The sequence below is a fragment of the Hypomesus transpacificus genome, chromosome 21, assembly GCF_021917145.1.
Source record: "Hypomesus transpacificus isolate Combined female chromosome 21, fHypTra1, whole genome shotgun sequence".
Classification (NCBI taxonomy): domain Eukaryota; kingdom Metazoa; phylum Chordata; class Actinopteri; order Osmeriformes; family Osmeridae; genus Hypomesus; species Hypomesus transpacificus.
In genome coordinates this window covers 3,938,553-3,955,856 of record NC_061080.1, presented here as the reverse complement: position 1 = coordinate 3,955,856, position 17,304 = coordinate 3,938,553, and the positions used below count along the sequence as shown (strand labels likewise).

The 17,304-nt window shown below is 51.1% G+C and overlaps 3 protein-coding genes across 3 annotated transcripts in view; all 3 read right to left on the bottom strand.

Annotated features, from left to right (window-relative positions):
• pecam1b (platelet and endothelial cell adhesion molecule 1b) lies at positions 1-11,549 on the bottom strand. Its single transcript, XM_047043736.1, is given in 17 exon segments — positions 1-247; positions 1,174-1,196; positions 2,143-2,205; positions 2,929-3,018; positions 3,375-3,428; positions 5,806-5,885; positions 6,058-6,088; positions 6,214-6,315; positions 7,046-7,205; positions 7,207-7,325; positions 7,615-7,896; positions 8,280-8,549; positions 8,752-9,030; positions 9,168-9,461; positions 9,727-10,023; positions 11,186-11,209; positions 11,371-11,549. Coding segments are annotated over 17 exon segments (2,319 nt in total). The 5' UTR covers positions 11,423-11,549; the 3' UTR covers positions 1-148.
• Positions 11,550-13,522: 1,973 nt separating this feature from the next.
• On the bottom strand, positions 13,523-17,298 carry rptor (regulatory associated protein of MTOR, complex 1). The gene is made up of 4 exons (XM_047044180.1): positions 16,209-17,298; positions 15,837-15,953; positions 15,347-15,476; positions 13,523-14,950 (listed from the first exon to the last, which is right to left on the bottom strand). Exons 1-4 carry the CDS (start codon positions 16,484-16,486, stop codon positions 14,882-14,884), a joined length of 594 nt encoding a protein of 197 aa, XP_046900136.1. The 5' UTR covers positions 16,487-17,298; the 3' UTR covers positions 13,523-14,881.
• LOC124483720 (endonuclease V-like) overlaps positions 16,511-17,304 on the bottom strand; it is a 7,122-nt gene continuing 6,328 nt past the window's right edge. Inside the window, exon 7 of the mRNA XM_047044265.1 lies at positions 16,511-16,592. Coding sequence (XP_046900221.1) covers positions 16,511-16,592 — 82 coding nt within the window. The remainder of the gene's footprint in view (positions 16,593-17,304) is intronic.

The following is a 17,304-nucleotide window of genomic DNA, read 5'->3' as shown; positions in this document are numbered from 1 at the left end:
AAGGATTTTGAACTGTATTTGCCAACTGCACCATTACAATATTTACAATATAACATAAGAATATCTTACTTAACAATTCTGCTAAAGAAAAAGTCGGGATTAGAATGGAGATTTAAAAAAAAAAACTTGAGACAATAATGGACCAGTGTTAGTCCACAGGAACAGGGAGGTCATGGTGGTTGAGCTGTGGTTGGTTGTGGTTAAGCTCTGGTTGTTCAGTGTTGAGGCTGGCGTACTCCACCGAACCCTGCTGACAGAGTTTCATATGAGACCAAAAATCCTCCACAAAAATTGAATTTGAGAAGGCCACAAAGAAAAAAAGGGCTATTTTCATTATCTCAAGATCTAAGATATAGATATGCAAAACTCAGTATCCACCCTAAATCTTTATCACAAAAGTCCATCCCAATTCCACCCCCACCCCCAAAAGTCCACCCCCTCCGCCTGTCTTTAGATCATGAGGTCATGAAGGAAAAACCCACCAGACTGCCTCCAGAACCAAGTAAGGACATAAACAAAGCCGTCATGGGGCAAATCTGGGCCTGTTGTAACCGTTTGATGGGCCTAGTGAGGATAGTGTGTCATCGGGGATGGGCCTGGAGGCCTGGAGACCTGGAGCCCGGCCTGGAGGCCTGGAGACCGGCCTCCTGCACTGATGGGACTGAGTGATAGGGAAGGAAGCACCAGCCCAGCTCCCTTTGTTCTCGGCTGGAAACTTTGACTGCCGTTTCCCTCTCGCGCAGAGTAATGACTATACCTAGTAGTCTGGAGTGGTAGTATGACTGGGGCTGGTTTGTGATAAGAGAGGCAAGGAGAGGGAAGGAGGGACATGAGGGAGGAAGGAAAGGAACACAAGCCTTGGAATAGAGGGAAGGAGAACGAGAGGGGAAGGGAGGGGGGCTTTTCTTCGTCACTCATCACCGATTTTGTCGGTAAAGGTCAGGTTTGATTATTGAGTGTGCTAGCTCTGTGTCGTTGCTTAGGCTGTCACTGTGACACAGAACCACTGCTGTGTCATAAACCACAATCTCATTGACATGAGGAATAGTAGCACACTTGCACGAAATGCAATAAAACGCTAACAATTCACAATTTTTGGTCATAGAACTGTCTCCCGTAACCAGAAACATTGTAAATCAGTTTTAAAGACGATCCATTTAAAAGTTTACTTACATAGTCATGGTGGTCAAGGTCACCTGGGAAAACATGGAAAATGAGTCACTAAGGCAGCTGGTGTGTGTGTGTGTGTCTGCAACACTGGGAGGACATTAATTCATATGACCACAGGTTCCTTTGACAACCCCTTTCAATATTGAGCTGGCATGCATAGAAGATTTTCACGAGCCATTTGACAGTTCCATTGCCATTCTGAGTCACTGTTTCCCACAGTCTATTGTTTTACAAAGCAAGTGTCAAAAGCTTGAAGTGAAAAGACTCTGCCCTATCACCTTTCCTCACCTGTTGAACCCTTCCTGTTCCTCACTCAAAACTTTCTTTAACTCATTATTTGGAAAGGAAAGACAAAGGTGCAGTAGTCTCAGATTTGTTTCTAGAGCTGTATATCTGGGCACAATGTCAGCCTTATGGACATGGCCATTCATTTGATACTACAGCTCCAGAAAAATTAAGAGACCACTACAACTTTTTACTTTCCTTTCCCAAAAGGGTTGTAAGGAGAATTTTGAGTGAGGAACAGAAGGGTTCATTTTTTTATTGCAAATTCTATTAATTTGTCATGTCAATAAGGGTATCATTGCTCTTCAAGAAGACGTCAATCTGCTTTTTAATCACTCTGTAAACTAAGCTTTAGTTAAATTTCACAAAAGATTGAATGTCCCAAGTTGATTAAACGGTAAATATTTAAAGCTATGGTGTGCCTCCCAGAGTTTGCTGGATAGACAACGTCAACAAAGGGTTCAGGCTCTTATAACAGGAAGTTCCTGCTCACAGAAACAGGAAATGGTCACCTTACTGGTCTGGTAGCTGTGGATAAAAACAATGCACATCATGCCCTCGCCACTCTGCTAACCTTATGCTATGAAGTACCAGGCGAAAATCGCTATGAACGGAACGGAATGTAAAACTGCAATCAAAAAAGGGTTTGGTCTGAAGAGTGGAAGCAGAAAATAGTGATAAGCTTACCCAAACCTGTTGGGGAGTTCTGGAGCTCACTGTACACGGTGTCTGTGCCTTTTCTCAGAGGGACTGCACATTACAGAGAAACATCACGAAGGCAGTTAGTCATCACTGACATAACCACTGATCCAACTGACATACTGGCTAATAAATGACGTACTTCAAATAAAAATACGTCGAAACATTTCACTGGAAACGACACATAATGGCTGGCCCAGATTCAGACTTGACAAACACATTTAACAAGTCTCACGCTTGAAAATCATTTTCTTCGATTTAGGAGATACAGTTGCGAGCGGGCCTTTTTGGCGCTATAACTGCCACAGTGCCCAGGGGGCTGACAAACAATGTGAGGGACGACTGGTATCACAAACCAGCTTAGCAATTACGTTCAACCCTTCCTGTTTACAAAGCTGAAAGATGTTTCTGGAAGCCTGGTGATCATGGTTACGGTGACTCGGAGACATCTGAATTACAGGCAATTTAACCACTCCCAGGAAGTGGAAATCTATCTTATCAGTGGCAAGAATGTTGGAGAGGCAAACTCTGATGGTTTTGGCATGTCGAAATGGGCTCAGGGTGGAGGGAAAACTGGAGGAGAGAGGGCTAAGAGAAAGAGAGAGGCAGATAAGGGCACAGGAGAAAGGTGGTAAACAAGGGAAATAGAGGTGGCGGGAATGAAGAAATGCACTTTTGAGCAGTGTTTCATGGTAGCTTGATGTGACACAGATTGAGGCTAGGTCTAGAACTATGTCACAGACACTCTATTGCATGTGTGTGTGTGTGTGTTACCTCTGGCGGGGTCCATGGGCCGTGGGTGAACCACTTCAGTGTACTCCACGTCAGGCTCGCTAGACACAGCGCTGCTCTCCTCATCGCTGCCTGTGTTCACAGTTAGGATTCACATCGCCATCAAACAATTGGATATGTATGTATGTATGAATGTATGTATGTCAACAATACAGCTCCTGAAAATCCCCCAAATAAGGACAGCTCTCAACACGGCAGTCGGAAGAGAGTACACCATCCGTGTAGCAACCCTCCTGTAGGTTCCCTCTCCAACCCCAGTTGTTACAAACAGGCTTCCGCCAGACAAACAGTTCCTTGCAAAATCAGGTGCGCTGGATTCGGATCAGAGTGCGAGCCTACAGGAGGGTAGCTCTCCGGGGGAGTAAGCCCTGCTCGGTGTGTTCCGGGTCTGCCTGTGGAGGTACAGCGTGTGGAGACGCGAGTCTCACCAGGGTGGGCAGATCTCTCACTCCAGACGCTGGTCCCGGCTCCATCCACCCTCACTACGAGATACAGAAACACAGAGACGCATCAAGCACACACTTCCAGAGACGCATCAAGCACACACTTCCAGAGACACATCAAGCACACACTTCCAGAGGCAAGGCCAGGCTTGGTGATGCCTGCAGATAGAACCTCTGGCGTCTCAATGAACCAATCAGTGAAGCATCCGAGCAAAATGACCAATGGGGGCGAGTACTGCTGAGGGATCTGACTACCGATTGAGAGGTCGCAGGTTCGAATCCCCCTATTTTTGCTTTGGATGAAAGTGTCAAATAAAGGTGTTCAATAGGTATTCTGAGGTTTATTTACAGGTAGTTTAGAACTGAGGCCTGGCTCATCATATGGACTTAATGTGATTCCCTTTCTCTGAGCCATGACTACTGGGGGTCGTGACCAAATCCATTTGTTATTAGTTCACACATCCAATCAATTTGAATCTAGCAAAAATTCATAGCTGCTATGAGTCTAAAGTCCATTTTAGGTGAATAAATGTCATGAGTAAAAAGGTTTTGGCAGATTTGAAAGATTTTGGCAGATTTCTTTCTTGGCAGATTTTCCCCAAATTCTTATTGTGCGTTACACACAAAGGGCTCTATTTACGCAACACCAGGCACACAATAACCCGCCAGCGCAACAACTTCCCCACTGCAACTTCCCATTCCTGAATATCATTTCTGATTGTATCCCAACTCTCAGCGCGCGGCTTAATTTCCTCCACCTGCTGCCTCTCGTCAAACACACCCCGGCCTGAGACAAACAGAACTGTTTCTCCATCTAGCTGGATCTGGCCGGCTGAGGAAGTTTCTCACAGACATTGTTTCAGAGCTTCCAGGCTAGCTTCTGTTTGCTCAATTAGGCCTGTTATGTCTGTATGTAGTTTACATGAAGTAGTGGGATAAATGCTAGCATACAAAAAGCCAAATATGGCTTTTCCGTGCAGATAATCCATGTCAAAGACAGTAGATAATGAGATCGGTATATTGAAATGATATTGGGATGCTGTTCTTATAAGAGCAGTTTCTTCAGCAAATAAAAAAAGGGTACTGACACATTGCTAAATAAACTCAACTTATTTTTTATTCTACAAGTGTTTCTTTCAATCAGTCAGTGGATCAACCAAAAATATATACACACATTTCTACGAATGACTGTGAAGTGTACAGTATATACAGTTGTCATCTAGGCTTCTAAACACACAGAAACACATGGACTGGTTACATTATTGAAAGGCATGCAGTCAAACAGGCAATACAAGGAGACAGACACGTTGAAAGTGAAAACAGCAGACACAGACTGCATGTGGATATGACATCACAGTAGACACTGACAGCAGGAGGAGAGGGCCAGAGCAATGGGTCCAGGTTCACTTCAGGAGGGTCTCAGTTGGCGGCCATCTTTTTTCTCACTAATAGTGCCTCCCTTCATGCCTTCTATTGCCCAAACACCCTCTGAAATGTAGCCAACAGCAACATTTACAAAAAAGCCAAATAATCACAGCAAAAAGCCAAATAACCACAATGTGGCTACCTTTCCCACACAAATAGTTTCTCCAATGTGTATTTTAACATGTGCCACTTGTCGAATTGAAGATTTAAAAATCCATTTAGATTCGGTTCTCTACACTGTCTCCGGAATACTGTCGCTGCTCCTGTTGCTGATGTCAGCAGGAAGTGAGGTCACACTATTTCGCATCCCATTGGCCGCTCTCCCCTCCATGCCGTCAAAGTGGGACGCTGCGCCTGGAATAAGATGACATGGATGCCGCTCTCAAAACACACTCAAAACCCCCCCTGACACACCTGCACAGCTGCCCGCTCTTAGCACTGTTAGCCAGCTGTCTGACTGACCGATTCATTCCGGAATCATCTAAACACAACCGCTCGTAAAACGCACTTGCACAGAGACCCTGTACGGGAGGTACTGTAACGCGAGTACACAGGCCTAAATACACACCCAGCCCCCGAAACTTCAAACAAGTCCTCACGCATGCATTCCAGCTTGCTCACGTACAGGATGTCAACAAAACACGTAGTTCCTCTAAGACAATACTTCCCTCTAACAGGAAGGAGTGAATGGGGGGTGGGGGTTAAAAACATCAAAGCATGCTTAGCCGAGCACACTTACCCGCCAAAAGTGACTAAGATCACCAAGGAGTGGCATGCAGGCGGTGCTAATGACATACAGCGTAAATGACACCGACCATGGGGTAGAATGTTACAAACGTGCTATGGCTGACATGAAATGGAACAAACCCACATGGGGATGACGGGGGGAGGGGGGGGAGGGATGGATGGTACAGTACTCGACGATGGACGTGCATGACAACAGTCGGTGAAACGGAGGAGAAGGAGAAGGGGGAGGGGGGGGGGGGGCTACCTGTGGTGGCGTCATACACCTCCGTGTCGTGGGTGAGACTCACTGTTAAAGAGTCATCTGGTTTAGGGCTCGAAGGCTTTCTGAGAAACGGTGGGAAATAAAGTCATCGTTGGCAATGAGAACTGACGGGGACAAGAATCCTCTCGTCTTCTCTCCCGGTAGCGGGATTTCAACCCGTAGGACTTTTCTAATATCACACAAGGCAACCCCACTTCAATCCCAAACACAACAAAACAGGCGAAACCAACTCACACTGAAAGCTCAGCGGCCGTGTCTCTTTTACCTACGGTGAGGAGAGGAGAGGCGAGAGGGGGGGGGGAGGAAGGAGAGAGGAGGAGGAGGGTTTCATACGTTAGTCTGGTCAGACAGAAGAGGCCTCGGTTGCCGGGGGACTGTAGGTGTCTCTACCTCGCTTGGCCCTGAAGCGCAGCACGCAAAGGAGCACCACCAACGCCACCATGAGCAGGCAGGACGCCACGATCAGGCCCTTCTTCCACGTCGCGGTCTTCACTGTGGGGGGGGGGGGGGGGAGAGGTGGGAGGGGGGGGAGGGGGGGACAAAGAGAGATAAAGACAGAGGGGTCAGATTTCAAGTTCCAAAACATAGCACATCTGCTTCCTTCTCTGTGGGATCTGAAGTACCCCCCCCCCCTCTCCCTCTCTCTCTCTCCCATCCCTCCTCCTCCTCCTCTCTCTTCCCTTCTTTCCTCCTCCACTAGCGCCTGCGTGGGAGCAGCACGCTGCGTGTAAACACTCCAGCCAATGAGTGCTAGCCACCGCCCGCTGTGGCGTTGGCCACCTCGGGGAGGGCTGGCTAGTGTCGCTGGAGGGTCCATCCCCCGGTTGACCTGGTGCTGAGGACACGGGAAGCTAAAGAGCTAACGGGGACGTTTAGCTGGTCTTCAGGATATTGAGCACGGCCGGTGCTAATGGATATGGCACCACTGGGGTTCGTTAACAGGGAGGTTGGATAACCTTGATACCTGTGGGTAGTCAGTGGGGGGGGCGGCCGGAGGGTAGAGAATATTAGAGTGTGTGTGTGTGTGTGAGCGTGTGTGTGTGTGAGCGTGTGTGTGTGTGTGGATGCCACTGCTTTTATAATGCTCTTCACCTTCTATGGCTGGATCATGTGTGCTTTTGTGTCCGTGTACGTACATACCTATTTCAGCCACCACCCCGACACATGCACACACACACGCACGTACGTACACACACTCCCAAAACACACAAGTCTTCCTCACCCTCCACGATGACCTTCTGGCTTCGTATGTTGACGTTGTCGTAGTTGACGGCCTCGCAGTAGTAGGCGCCGCTGGCCTGCTTGTCCACGCCGTGGATGACGTGGCTGTCGGTGATGTCGGCGGACGTGCTGCTGTGCAGAGACTTAGCGCTGTCGTCGCGGGTACCACCTGAAGGTGATCGGAGGGGAGCCCTCGGCGCTGCAGATCAGGATGAGGTCGACTCCCTCCAGGATGTCCGACAAGGCCGGGAGCACACTCAGTCTAGGGTCGGAGAGAGGCACTGGGGGTGGGGAGGGGGGAGAAACAGCGGCCGTTAGAGGTGGACTGGGAAGCGAAACAGGGAAGTGTTTGGTGTTTTTGAAAGCTGTTTCACTTGACGCTCCGTGAAAGCTCTGCGTACGCACCAAAAACGACCTCAGCTATCGACAGCGGTGTGTCGTGAACTAGTAAGACTTTAAAGTCAACTACGCTGTCATTTGGCCACATGATTCCTGTGCACTACACATTCGAACAGGAACACTTCGGTACGTATTCCATGTCACGCGTCCCAGAGGGCATGGCGTCCTCACCTACGACAGAGATGTTGAGGTGTTTGCCCACCACCGGCAGCACATGTCTGTTGTTCTGGGAGCTGCAGCTGTAGTCATGGATCTCCCCGGCCCGCTGGATCGTGACGTTGAAGAGTGCCAGCTGGCCGGGCCGCGTGATGGTCACCGTGCCGACCGGCGCCTTGTTCCTCTGGAGGGTGTGGGTGATGGGCAGGCTGCCCCGGGCCGAGTGACAGCGCACCTGGAACGGCCGCCCCACCACCACCCTGCCCACGGCCCAGATCTGTGGCTCACTGGCCAGGGCTGGGGGGGGGGGGGGGGGGGGGGGGGGGGCGGGGAGGTGAGGGGGTGAGTGGAGGGGAGGGAAGGAGGGGGAGAGTGGTGAGGATGGGAGGAGTGGTGATGAGGGGAGAGGAGGGGAGAGGAGGAGGGGGAAAGTGGTGAGGAGGGGAGAAGTGGTGATGAGGGGAGAGGAGGAGGGGAGGAGGGGGAAAGTGGTGAGGAGGGGAGGAGTGGTGAGGAGGGGAGAGGAGGAGGGGGGATTGCACAGCAGCTGGTTGAGAAAGCCTTCAATCTAAATAAGGTGTTAGCTTTATCTTTAGAACTTATTGTTTACTGTAAGCCAGCAAATGGAAGATAACTACTGTTCAGTGAGCCAAATAAACAACAGGTCTCTCTTTACTCACCTTTTATTTGGACAACCAATGCTGGACTGTGCTTCACTATATTCCGTGCTGTCACAGTGCACGTGTAGGTCCTGGACCCTGCTGTGTGGACCAGATCTCTGAAGACTTTTTCCTTGTAACTGGTCTGGCCCTCGATTCTACGAATCTGGTAGTTGACATCTGTGCTGTCAACTCTCTCAGGGGCAAGGACGTCGCTCTGGCATCTCACGTGAAACGTGTCATTTTCAAATACATCGGGGTTCACAGTCAGAGTTGGAGTTGAGATGATTTCTGTGGGAAAGAAAATGTGTCACCAAACGCTATGCAATATGAGGGTGTCAAACTGCTTATTATCAATTTGGGAAATGTTGAAAACAAAAAATGTGGATTCACACATCTAAAGGCTTTTCGTGACTCCAAACTGAAGAAACGGCTTCACAAAATCAAAATCAAAAACAACATAAACAGGTCTTCCCCTTTTTGTTGAGCTCACCTAGGACTTTCACAATGCTGTTTCTTTTCTTAACCACGTTGCCCTTCATTACGCTGCACTCAAACTCCCCGGAATGATTTGAGAACACTGTAAGACTGTGCGACACTTTGGCCTGGGTTTGCGTGACATCAAGCAACTGGTTCCCGTTGCTAAGGGCGACTCTGATCAAGGGATCGATCGCCCCGCGATATTCACAGGAGACGTTGATCCTGTCCCCCTCGAAGATCTTTGTCTTCGTCGGATCGGGAAGGACGGAAAGAACCGGAAGGAAGTCAAACTCTAAGGACAGACGGACAGAAAGGTGGAAACTGGAACAGTCACCAGGAACTTTCATTCATCCGACTTGACGTTTCTCAATGGAAAGCATAGTCAAATTCTTTTGTACGTGTGTGTGTTTGTGTGCGTGGTTCACTAACCTCGCACTCTCACATATTGCGCTTGGCTGTGGTTGGACTTGACCGCGTCTGGCACCATCAACACCATGTAGGCACACTGCATGTCCCGCATGCCCGGCTTGTTGAACAGGAGCTCCACTTCCACCTGGTTGGAGGTGGTCTGCTCCTCGTGGATCTCCTGGCCTTGGTCGTAGAAGTAGAAGATGAAGGTTCCGGTCTCCCCTGGGGCTTGGCATGAGACGGGCACCCGGTCTCCCTCCTGGATGGGAGCTTGCGCTGTGTTGCGCAGTATGAGCAGCACCGGCTGGGAAAGGCCTGGGGGAGGGGGTGAACACACAGGGGAACACGCACACGGTTCACACGCACAAGAACACAGAGGTGCACTCGTCACGTGTGTGAGGAAACGCCGCTTGGACAGCTCCATTATATGACACCCCCCCCCCCCCCCCCCCCCCCCCCCCCCCCCCACACACACACACACACACACACACAGTACAGGGAGGTTTCACAGAGACCCAATGACACCACATAGAAAACCCACGACTCTCCCGTCCCTAGACAAACATCCCCTGAAACCAACCTGTCACTTTCAGCTTCTCAGTGTTGCTGACGGCAGTCTTGTCCCGGATAAACACGCGGCACTTGTACTTGCCGCTGTCGCTGACCCTGGCGTTGGGTATGCTCCACAGCAGGTCATCAGGGCGGCTGGTGTTCCCGTGGTGCACCTCGGCGTTGTCCTTGAGCACGACGTAGCGACGCACCAGAGACGTCCCAGGGCTGCTCTTGACCAGCGGCCGGCAGCGGAGGGTCGGGCTGGCGTCCCTCTCCACGTCGCCGTCCGGCTCGATGGACAGGGTGACGTTTTCCAAGGTGAACACTGATGGGGGGGGGCAGCGAAACGTATTATGTGAAATAAACAACATTCTCCATCCTCACAGGATTCATGTGTGGACTGACTGCGTGTCTTAATAACAGCGTCCAGACACACGAGGAGGGATCTGTGGGGTGGAGATCTCAGTCTAGACAAGCGAGGTGGTCTCGGCCGAGCAGACTGGAGGTCTCCTCCGCCTGCAGGTCGAAGGTTCTGCGATTGTGACGCCGGAGCCATGCTGACGGCTGGTTGTCTTTAAACAATCCACCGGAAGAGGAAGGAAAGGCCCCTTCTGTTTACTAAACAGGACCATGTCTTCCAGGAGACTGGGCTACGGGTGGAAGCCACTTGCCCTGCCAAATGTTGCATAGGGGGAGCTGAACCCCTTGCACGACAACGGACGATTATCTATCGAGAGGCATTCTTAAAACGACCAGGGTTCATGTGTGTATGGAAAACTGTCCAGCTAACAAGGAGGACTAGACGGAGTTCCAATCACACGTGATGGAAACGCTTCAGCTGCGTAGGGAGGACGACAACTGGCAAAGGAACAAGGCCATGAGCCAGGCTGACGAGCCAGCCCCCGTGAGCGGTCACGTGACACGGAGGGATCTGGGGACCAGGAGAAGACATGACCCCCCCCCCCCCCCCAGGCAGCAGCCTGGCTCACAGGCCTCAGCACCTGAGTGCTCCTCCACCCCCCAGCACAGCTGAGGCAGGTGGAGGCGTGTGACACCAACTCCACATGGCTTCCCAAAGCCTCCCGGTCCCAGTCTTTCCCACGGAGTGGCATTCCCAAGAGTGAAAACACTGATAAGAGCCCGCGAGGTGCTTCCAAGCTGTTGTTGGAGCTCCCCCGCACGCATGGTTTGTGTGTGTATCGTATGTGAGTCAACTTAAACTTGCAGCCTAAGACAGAAGTCCTAAAGTAAACACAGATAAAAAAGAACTTTCAGTCCATCTACAATCTACGAAAGATGAAATAAGCGTACCAAACACGAGAAACAAGAAGGAAAACAAAACCATACGCTGAATGAAGCTCTGAAGCTCGAAGGTCTACTTTACCAGCACATTGTCTCAGTTTTCAAGTGTATGAATGCAACGAATGACTCGCACAGCCTTTTATACCAACAGAAGAAGCGTTTTAGAAGCAGGATTTCCTACTTACACGTTAGCCCTTCTGCTTGTTGACCTGGACGACATGAAAACGGGAAAAACAAAACAGAAAAACACCAAAAATCAAAGCCATGTCAATACACAGCCCCGAAATCCAAAAGGGTTCCCCCCTTCCCCCCCCTCCGTTCCCCTTGCCCCCTTCCCCAGAGGTGTGAGACGACCGTCAGACATTCTTACAGGTGGAGCTGCCAAGAACCGAGAAGAAGAAGAGTAGGAGAAGGCTTCCCATGCTGGGTGAGGGGCTGCAGGGGGCTCTCCCTGGGCTCTTGCTGTTCCTGGCTGGCCTGGCGGAGGTGTTCACTGAGTGAGGGCTGGAGCCTGGGGGGCCGGAGGACAGGGCTGGCGCTGGGGGGAGGAAGGGAGGGATGGGTGGAGGACAGGGAGAGAGGGAGGGGGGGTGGGTGGAGGATAGGGAGGTCCCTCTACCTCGGCCAGTGAGCGCTACTCGCTCTCAGCACGGGCTTAATTTGACAGGAAGTGACTGTTGTTTCCTCAGGATGTGCAACGCCGACAGACTCTTGGCGGTTGTGGAATGTTCTCCGCTCGCCCCGGGTGTGTGCGTGTGTGTCCAGTATGTGTGGTTTGTCTCGGTCTACTTAGTCTATTAGTCCGGATGTGAACTCTGACCCTGTGTGTGGGGGCCTGGGCACAGAGAGGGGACAGGCCACAGGGTACCCCTGCGTCTGTGTATCTAGCTCAGTTAGTTTCCTTAAGTTAACATGCCCATTGTGTTGGTTCCCTTTCACTGTCATAAATCTCAGCCTTGCCCAAAGAGACCCTCTGAACTAAACCAACCTTGAACTACAGCAGTGATGGATTGTTTGTATTCCTGATCGTTCATGTTCATGTGTCTGCTGAGATGCACTGGCTCTCTAAACCATCTTATCACGGAGAGATCTTGAAGGCTCACTGTGGACGATTGATCTTATTATGATTTCAATTCAAGTCTCTAATCAACATGATCATTTTCCGTAACAGATCTTTAGTTTGACAAGCTGTCTGCTACAAACATGCAAGTACAGACACACACACACAAATATAGGAGTGACAAGAGAAAGTCTTGTGTATTTGGTTTATTTCATTGATTTCATCTCCTGTCTAATAAACCACATTCCGCCAAGCAGTCTACAGTCACAGAGACACACCTGATTGTTTTCAGTTTTTTTTTTGTTCTACATGGTGAAAGTTTCTCTCGTCTTCATCGCCATTTCTAAAATGTTAAAACTCAAAAAGCAGGTTACTTCAGAGGTGTGGTTCCTAACGTGGACTGACACGCACACAGTGGTTGGCTGTGCCAGTGAAGCCGTGGAGGACGCAGTACATCCTCCGAACCCTCGGAGGGCGCTACTGAGCTTAGTGGAGAGGGGGAGGGGGGCTACGTGGTGACTGCAGGTCACAGTTGCACAGAATAAATGGCATGTGTTACTAGTTTGGTTCAGTCCACAGGCAAATCTGGTTGTCCTTTAGCTGGGGTAGGCCAAGCTTGGGGCACTACGAGGCAATAAGGTGAGGGTGGAGGGGAGGACGCACACAATGTCGTCCAAGACTTTCCCCTCTCTCCACCCCACCAAGGCCTAGACGTACAAAACGCCAGCCAACTGAACAGAATTAAAAACAGATCATTACAAAAAAAAAAAAAAAAAAACGAAGAGAAAAATTAAATAAAAAGCAAAGCGAGTCAAATGAAATCCAATAAACGAAAGGATAAAGTTACCGCAGAGAAGAGGCACGTCGGCGTCAATACTGCTGTTGGGGCAAAAACCAAAAGAACCACTCTCTCCTCAGCATGCGGTTTCAAAGGGGTCAAAAGGCGCGAGAAATAAACGACCCAGCGGAGAGACCAGAGGTCCAGGTCGTTCCCTCAGGAGAGACTGGAGGTCCAGGTCACAGGGTCGTTGCTGAGACCCAGCAGAGGCTGCGCTGCCTGCCGATGGCTCGCGATGTGATACCTGAGCTTGACCCCCCCCGCTACGTCCCGGTGGGCTACTGGGCGTGGCTAGGGGCAACGATGCGTCGAGGCCGCACAGTGTTAAAAGAGTTGATCTGCTGGATCCAGTAGGTGTTGGAGGTCTGGGGCCGCTCCCGAACGGCCATCTTTGATCTATTGTTCACTTCCGCGTCCTGTTAACGGACACCAAACCCCAAAAAAGAAACGTGCTAAAATCAAGACTTAATAAAAGAAAAAAAAGGAGAAAGAGAGGATAGGGAACAGAGCAACCGACCTCCATCGAGTGAAAACGAATAAAGGAAAACTAGCTGTAGTGAGGCAGAGAGCCAGAAGGGACTTGATCGCCCACAATGCCTTGCCCTTTGGCTTCTTCTGTCGCTGCTGTCACTGTGGGGGCGTGGCCCACTTGGGCCTGGAGGGTAGAAGTGGCCCAGTAGAATCATATGAGGCTCAGTCTTGGCCGCTCTCCAAAAGCCTCTAGCGAGGCCTAGCTTTGGTAAGTCCTCCTGAAGCTACTCCTTCACGTCCCCAGCCTTGAGTTCCATCTTACCTGGGGCTGAGCGGCTTCCCACTGGGAAGGCATGGACGAGGCGGAGCGGGACCTGGGGGGGGGGGCTGCAGCGTCCACACCTTCATTTATTGCTATGCAGGTCAGTGATAGAGGGAGCACTAGGTGCCTGTTGGGGGACGGGGGGGGAGATTTCAGTGGCCCAGGTGGCCCTTGTTACCGTTAAGTTAACCGTCCACTGGGCAGAGGGTGTGGGTTAGCCTTCAGGCTTTGGGAGAAGGTGGGCTTCACAACAGCGCGGAGGGTTTCCTGAGTGCACATGCCGAGGCAGGGAAACACTCTGGGGCTGTGCTGGGAAGCTGTAGGGGTAACCATGGCAACGGATTTTGGCACGCTGGGGTGAGGCGGGGGGGGGGTTTCGGATTGAAGGCGAAGGGAAAGGCGGGCGAGGGATGCGGGGAGGGAGAGGGTAGCGTGACAGGGGACGGGGGGGGACGGGGAGGGAGAGGGGAGGTTGAAGGGAGGACAAGTCCTGGCACCGTAGCAAGCATATCTTTTAACGAGCGTCGGTCATGGCCCCACGTCCCTTATCCCGGGGCTTATCCGTGCTCCGTTTCAGCAAAGCGCGTTCCTCCAGCCTGCCTCTTCCTGCCGCCGGGGCGGGGCAGCCCTCCGCGGTGTGGGTCTTCTCCTCAGGAACGTCTGGGGAGAGGCGGGGCAGAACGTCCCGGCTCCGCCTCCGGGAGTCCCAAGTAGAGGGGACGCCTGCGTTTTTGCCCACAGGTGTTTGTGTGTTTAGCAAGTGATTCCGCTCCTCTCCGCGACCCCTGACCCCTGGCGCTAAGGGGTCGTTCCAGAGTTCGACCGGGTACTGACGATCGCCGTTTTTTTGAACACCAACCCCGAAGACGGTACCTACTTTTTAAAATAGACCTACTATCATCTGTATATGCAATTAAATATACAAGCTGCTCAGCACAGCCAAGTCTACAATCAATAGCTTCATAATAAGAATATGAATGAACAATAATAATAATAATATAGTCGTCGTCGTCATCATCACAACATAAATTTGTCAGCAGCCATCACTAGGACATTCAGGGTTGGTAAATTGCATATGTACAGTAGAAGTCATTTACATCCTGGATCCCAGGGGTCGTAAGGGGTCGCAGGGTCAAAGGTCAGGGGTTGAGGGGAGAGGACACTGGGGGGAGGGGGTGAGTGATGGGGTGTTATCTGAGACGCTTCTCTGCTGAGTAGATGGACATGTAGTAATCGTTGCTGCCCACGGCCAAGTGGGGCTGGAGAGGAGGAGAGAAGGAGAGGGAGGAAGAGAGGACAGGAGAGAAAATGTCCATGAATACACACGGCAATCTTATAACGTAACTGAGACTGCGATTTAAAGCGAGTGCATTAAGCTAAATACATGAAGTCAAATGATGCATTATATTGCGACGCTCAATCGAAGCAGTATTGTGATGAATAAAGACTCTAGGTTACTGAGGTACACACAGTGAGGTACCGAGCAGAGTTTGGGCTAACTGTGTGATACTGTAGGGATGATGGTACCCCGACTCCAGAGTGACTAGGCTAACAGACCTAACCCTATCCCAGTAAGGATGACAGTATCTCTAGGCTAACAGACCTAACCCTATCCCAGTAAGGATGACAGTATCTCTAGGCTAACAGACAGATACCCAGTAAGGATGGAAGGCCAGGCAGCTGATAGCTCCGATCCTCTGGCCCATGAAGCCGTCGTAGTATTTGATGTTGCTGATGATGTCCCCGTTGGCGTTGTAGACCGCTATGAACTGGTTCATGGACCCACTGGGAGACAGAGAGAGAGACAGAGACACAGAGAGAGACAGAGAGAGAGACAGAGACACAGAGACACAGAGAGAGACAGAGACACAGAGAGAGACAGAGAGAGAGAGAGACAGAGACAGAGACACAGAGAGAGACAGAGAGAGACAGAGATAGAGACAGAGACAGACATAGAGACAGAGAGAGACAGAGAGAGCCAGAGAGAGTAAAGAAAAAGACAAAAAAGATATCTTAAAACATGGAAGGGCAAAAACGTCTTGAGAGTTCGAACTGGCCCTGGCGTCTTGAGAGAACAGAACCAGCCAGTGGCTCCTGAGGAGGCCGCCTTACAACGGACGAGCCAGGCTGGGAGAGGCAGCTCACCAGGCGAACAGGTTAGCCTGCGGGTGGATGTCCAGCGCCGTCAGCCCCTTCACCGTCTGCAGCACGTTCACAGAGTCGGGCGCCCGCGGCTCGAAGAAGCGCACGTCTCCGTTCACGCTGCAGAGACCAGGACATACACACACACACACACCGTTAACGCTTAACACACCCTGGTCTGTTACACACCTACCTAGATCATACACTGAGAAAAGGGAAAGAGAGAGAGATTAAGAGAGGGAGAGTGAGAGAGAGAGGGAGAGAGAGAGAGGGGGAAAGAGGAAGGGGGAGAAAAGGAGAGAGGAGGAGATGGGAGGAAGAGAAAGAGAGACAAAGGGAGAGAAAGAGTGTGCGGGAGAGAGAGAGGTAGATTACCTGACGCTGATAATGTGTCCCTCCTTCTCCTTCTGCAGGTGGGCTTTGACCACCCAGGCTCCATGTTCCCTGTACGTCATCACACGACTGGGGGGGGAGGGAGGGGGGAGGGAGGGGGGAGGCACACGTCCAAAAGGGTTAACATCACGACTGGCAACTACAGCAACGTCCTCGGCTGAAGATTCATGACCAGAGTCAGAACACGACCGGGAAACGACAAAAAGAACCTGACCGCCACAGCGTGACAAAGAAACCTTTGCCATTAAGCATGGCATCATTTATGTGTCGTGTCGCAGCTGCCGCTAGCGACCACCGGGGGGCGCCCTAAGCCCGTGACGCTGCGAGGACAGCCTGTCATGTAACAGGGTGACAAGGGGCGCAGAGCTGCAGAGAACCGAGGAGCCGATTCACAACGCTTCATGGGAACCAGACCTCAGTGTTTACGATCCAGCTTCATCCAAAATGGACGGCATTTCACCTGCCAGAGGGTCGGGGAGGGAGAACAGGAAATGGAGCTAAATAAACCCTGGACATACGATTAAAAAAGAGCTCTCGACAAGGATCCCTGTTCATTGGTGTTGGGGTGAGACGCCCCACTGAATCCAGTGGAACAAACCATCTTCAGACGCCCCGTGGCTATAAGTAGCTCGAGTGATTGATTGGAGTGACTCAAGAAACAACAGCTAAACAGGCGGCGCCCTGTCCCTGTATACGTGCGCGTCGCTGTGTGTGTGTGTGTGTAAACTTTAGGGGCGAAGCAGAGACTCGACCATCTCTCTGCCTGGAGGGGAACTCCTAAATTAGCATGAGATCAAAGATTCATGGGGCACTTTGCGGCATCATTGCGCTTAGTTCTCTCTGTGGGGGGGTGGGGTCCAAAGTAACGCTTTGCCAAAGGGAGGAAAGTGTTTGATGATGCGCTCGCGTGTGCAAACAGGACAGGTCAAAGGTCGGGAGACTCCACAGGTGTGAACCGAACGACTGTTTGATCGAGTGCGTGGGCGCGAATATGCAAATATATTGAAACAACCGAGCTTATGTATGTTTTGCCGGTGGCCGTGTGGATCGAGCGCGCCGCCGTGCGATGGTTTGGGTC

Excerpts from the sequence above, each read along its gene's own strand:
- rptor (XM_047044180.1), bottom strand. The coding sequence starts at position 16,486 with ATGATGCCATGCTTAATGGCAAAGGTTTCTTTGTCACGCTGTGGCGGT. Across the intron at positions 15,954-16,208 it reads GGACACATTATCAGCGTCAG|CGTGAACGGAGACGTGCGCT; the intron begins GTAATCTACCTC and ends TGGTCTCTGCAG. Across the intron at positions 14,951-15,346 it reads TGGCCTTCCATCCTTACTGG|CCCCACTTGGCCGTGGGCAG; the intron begins GTATCTGTCTGT and ends CCTCCTCTCCAG.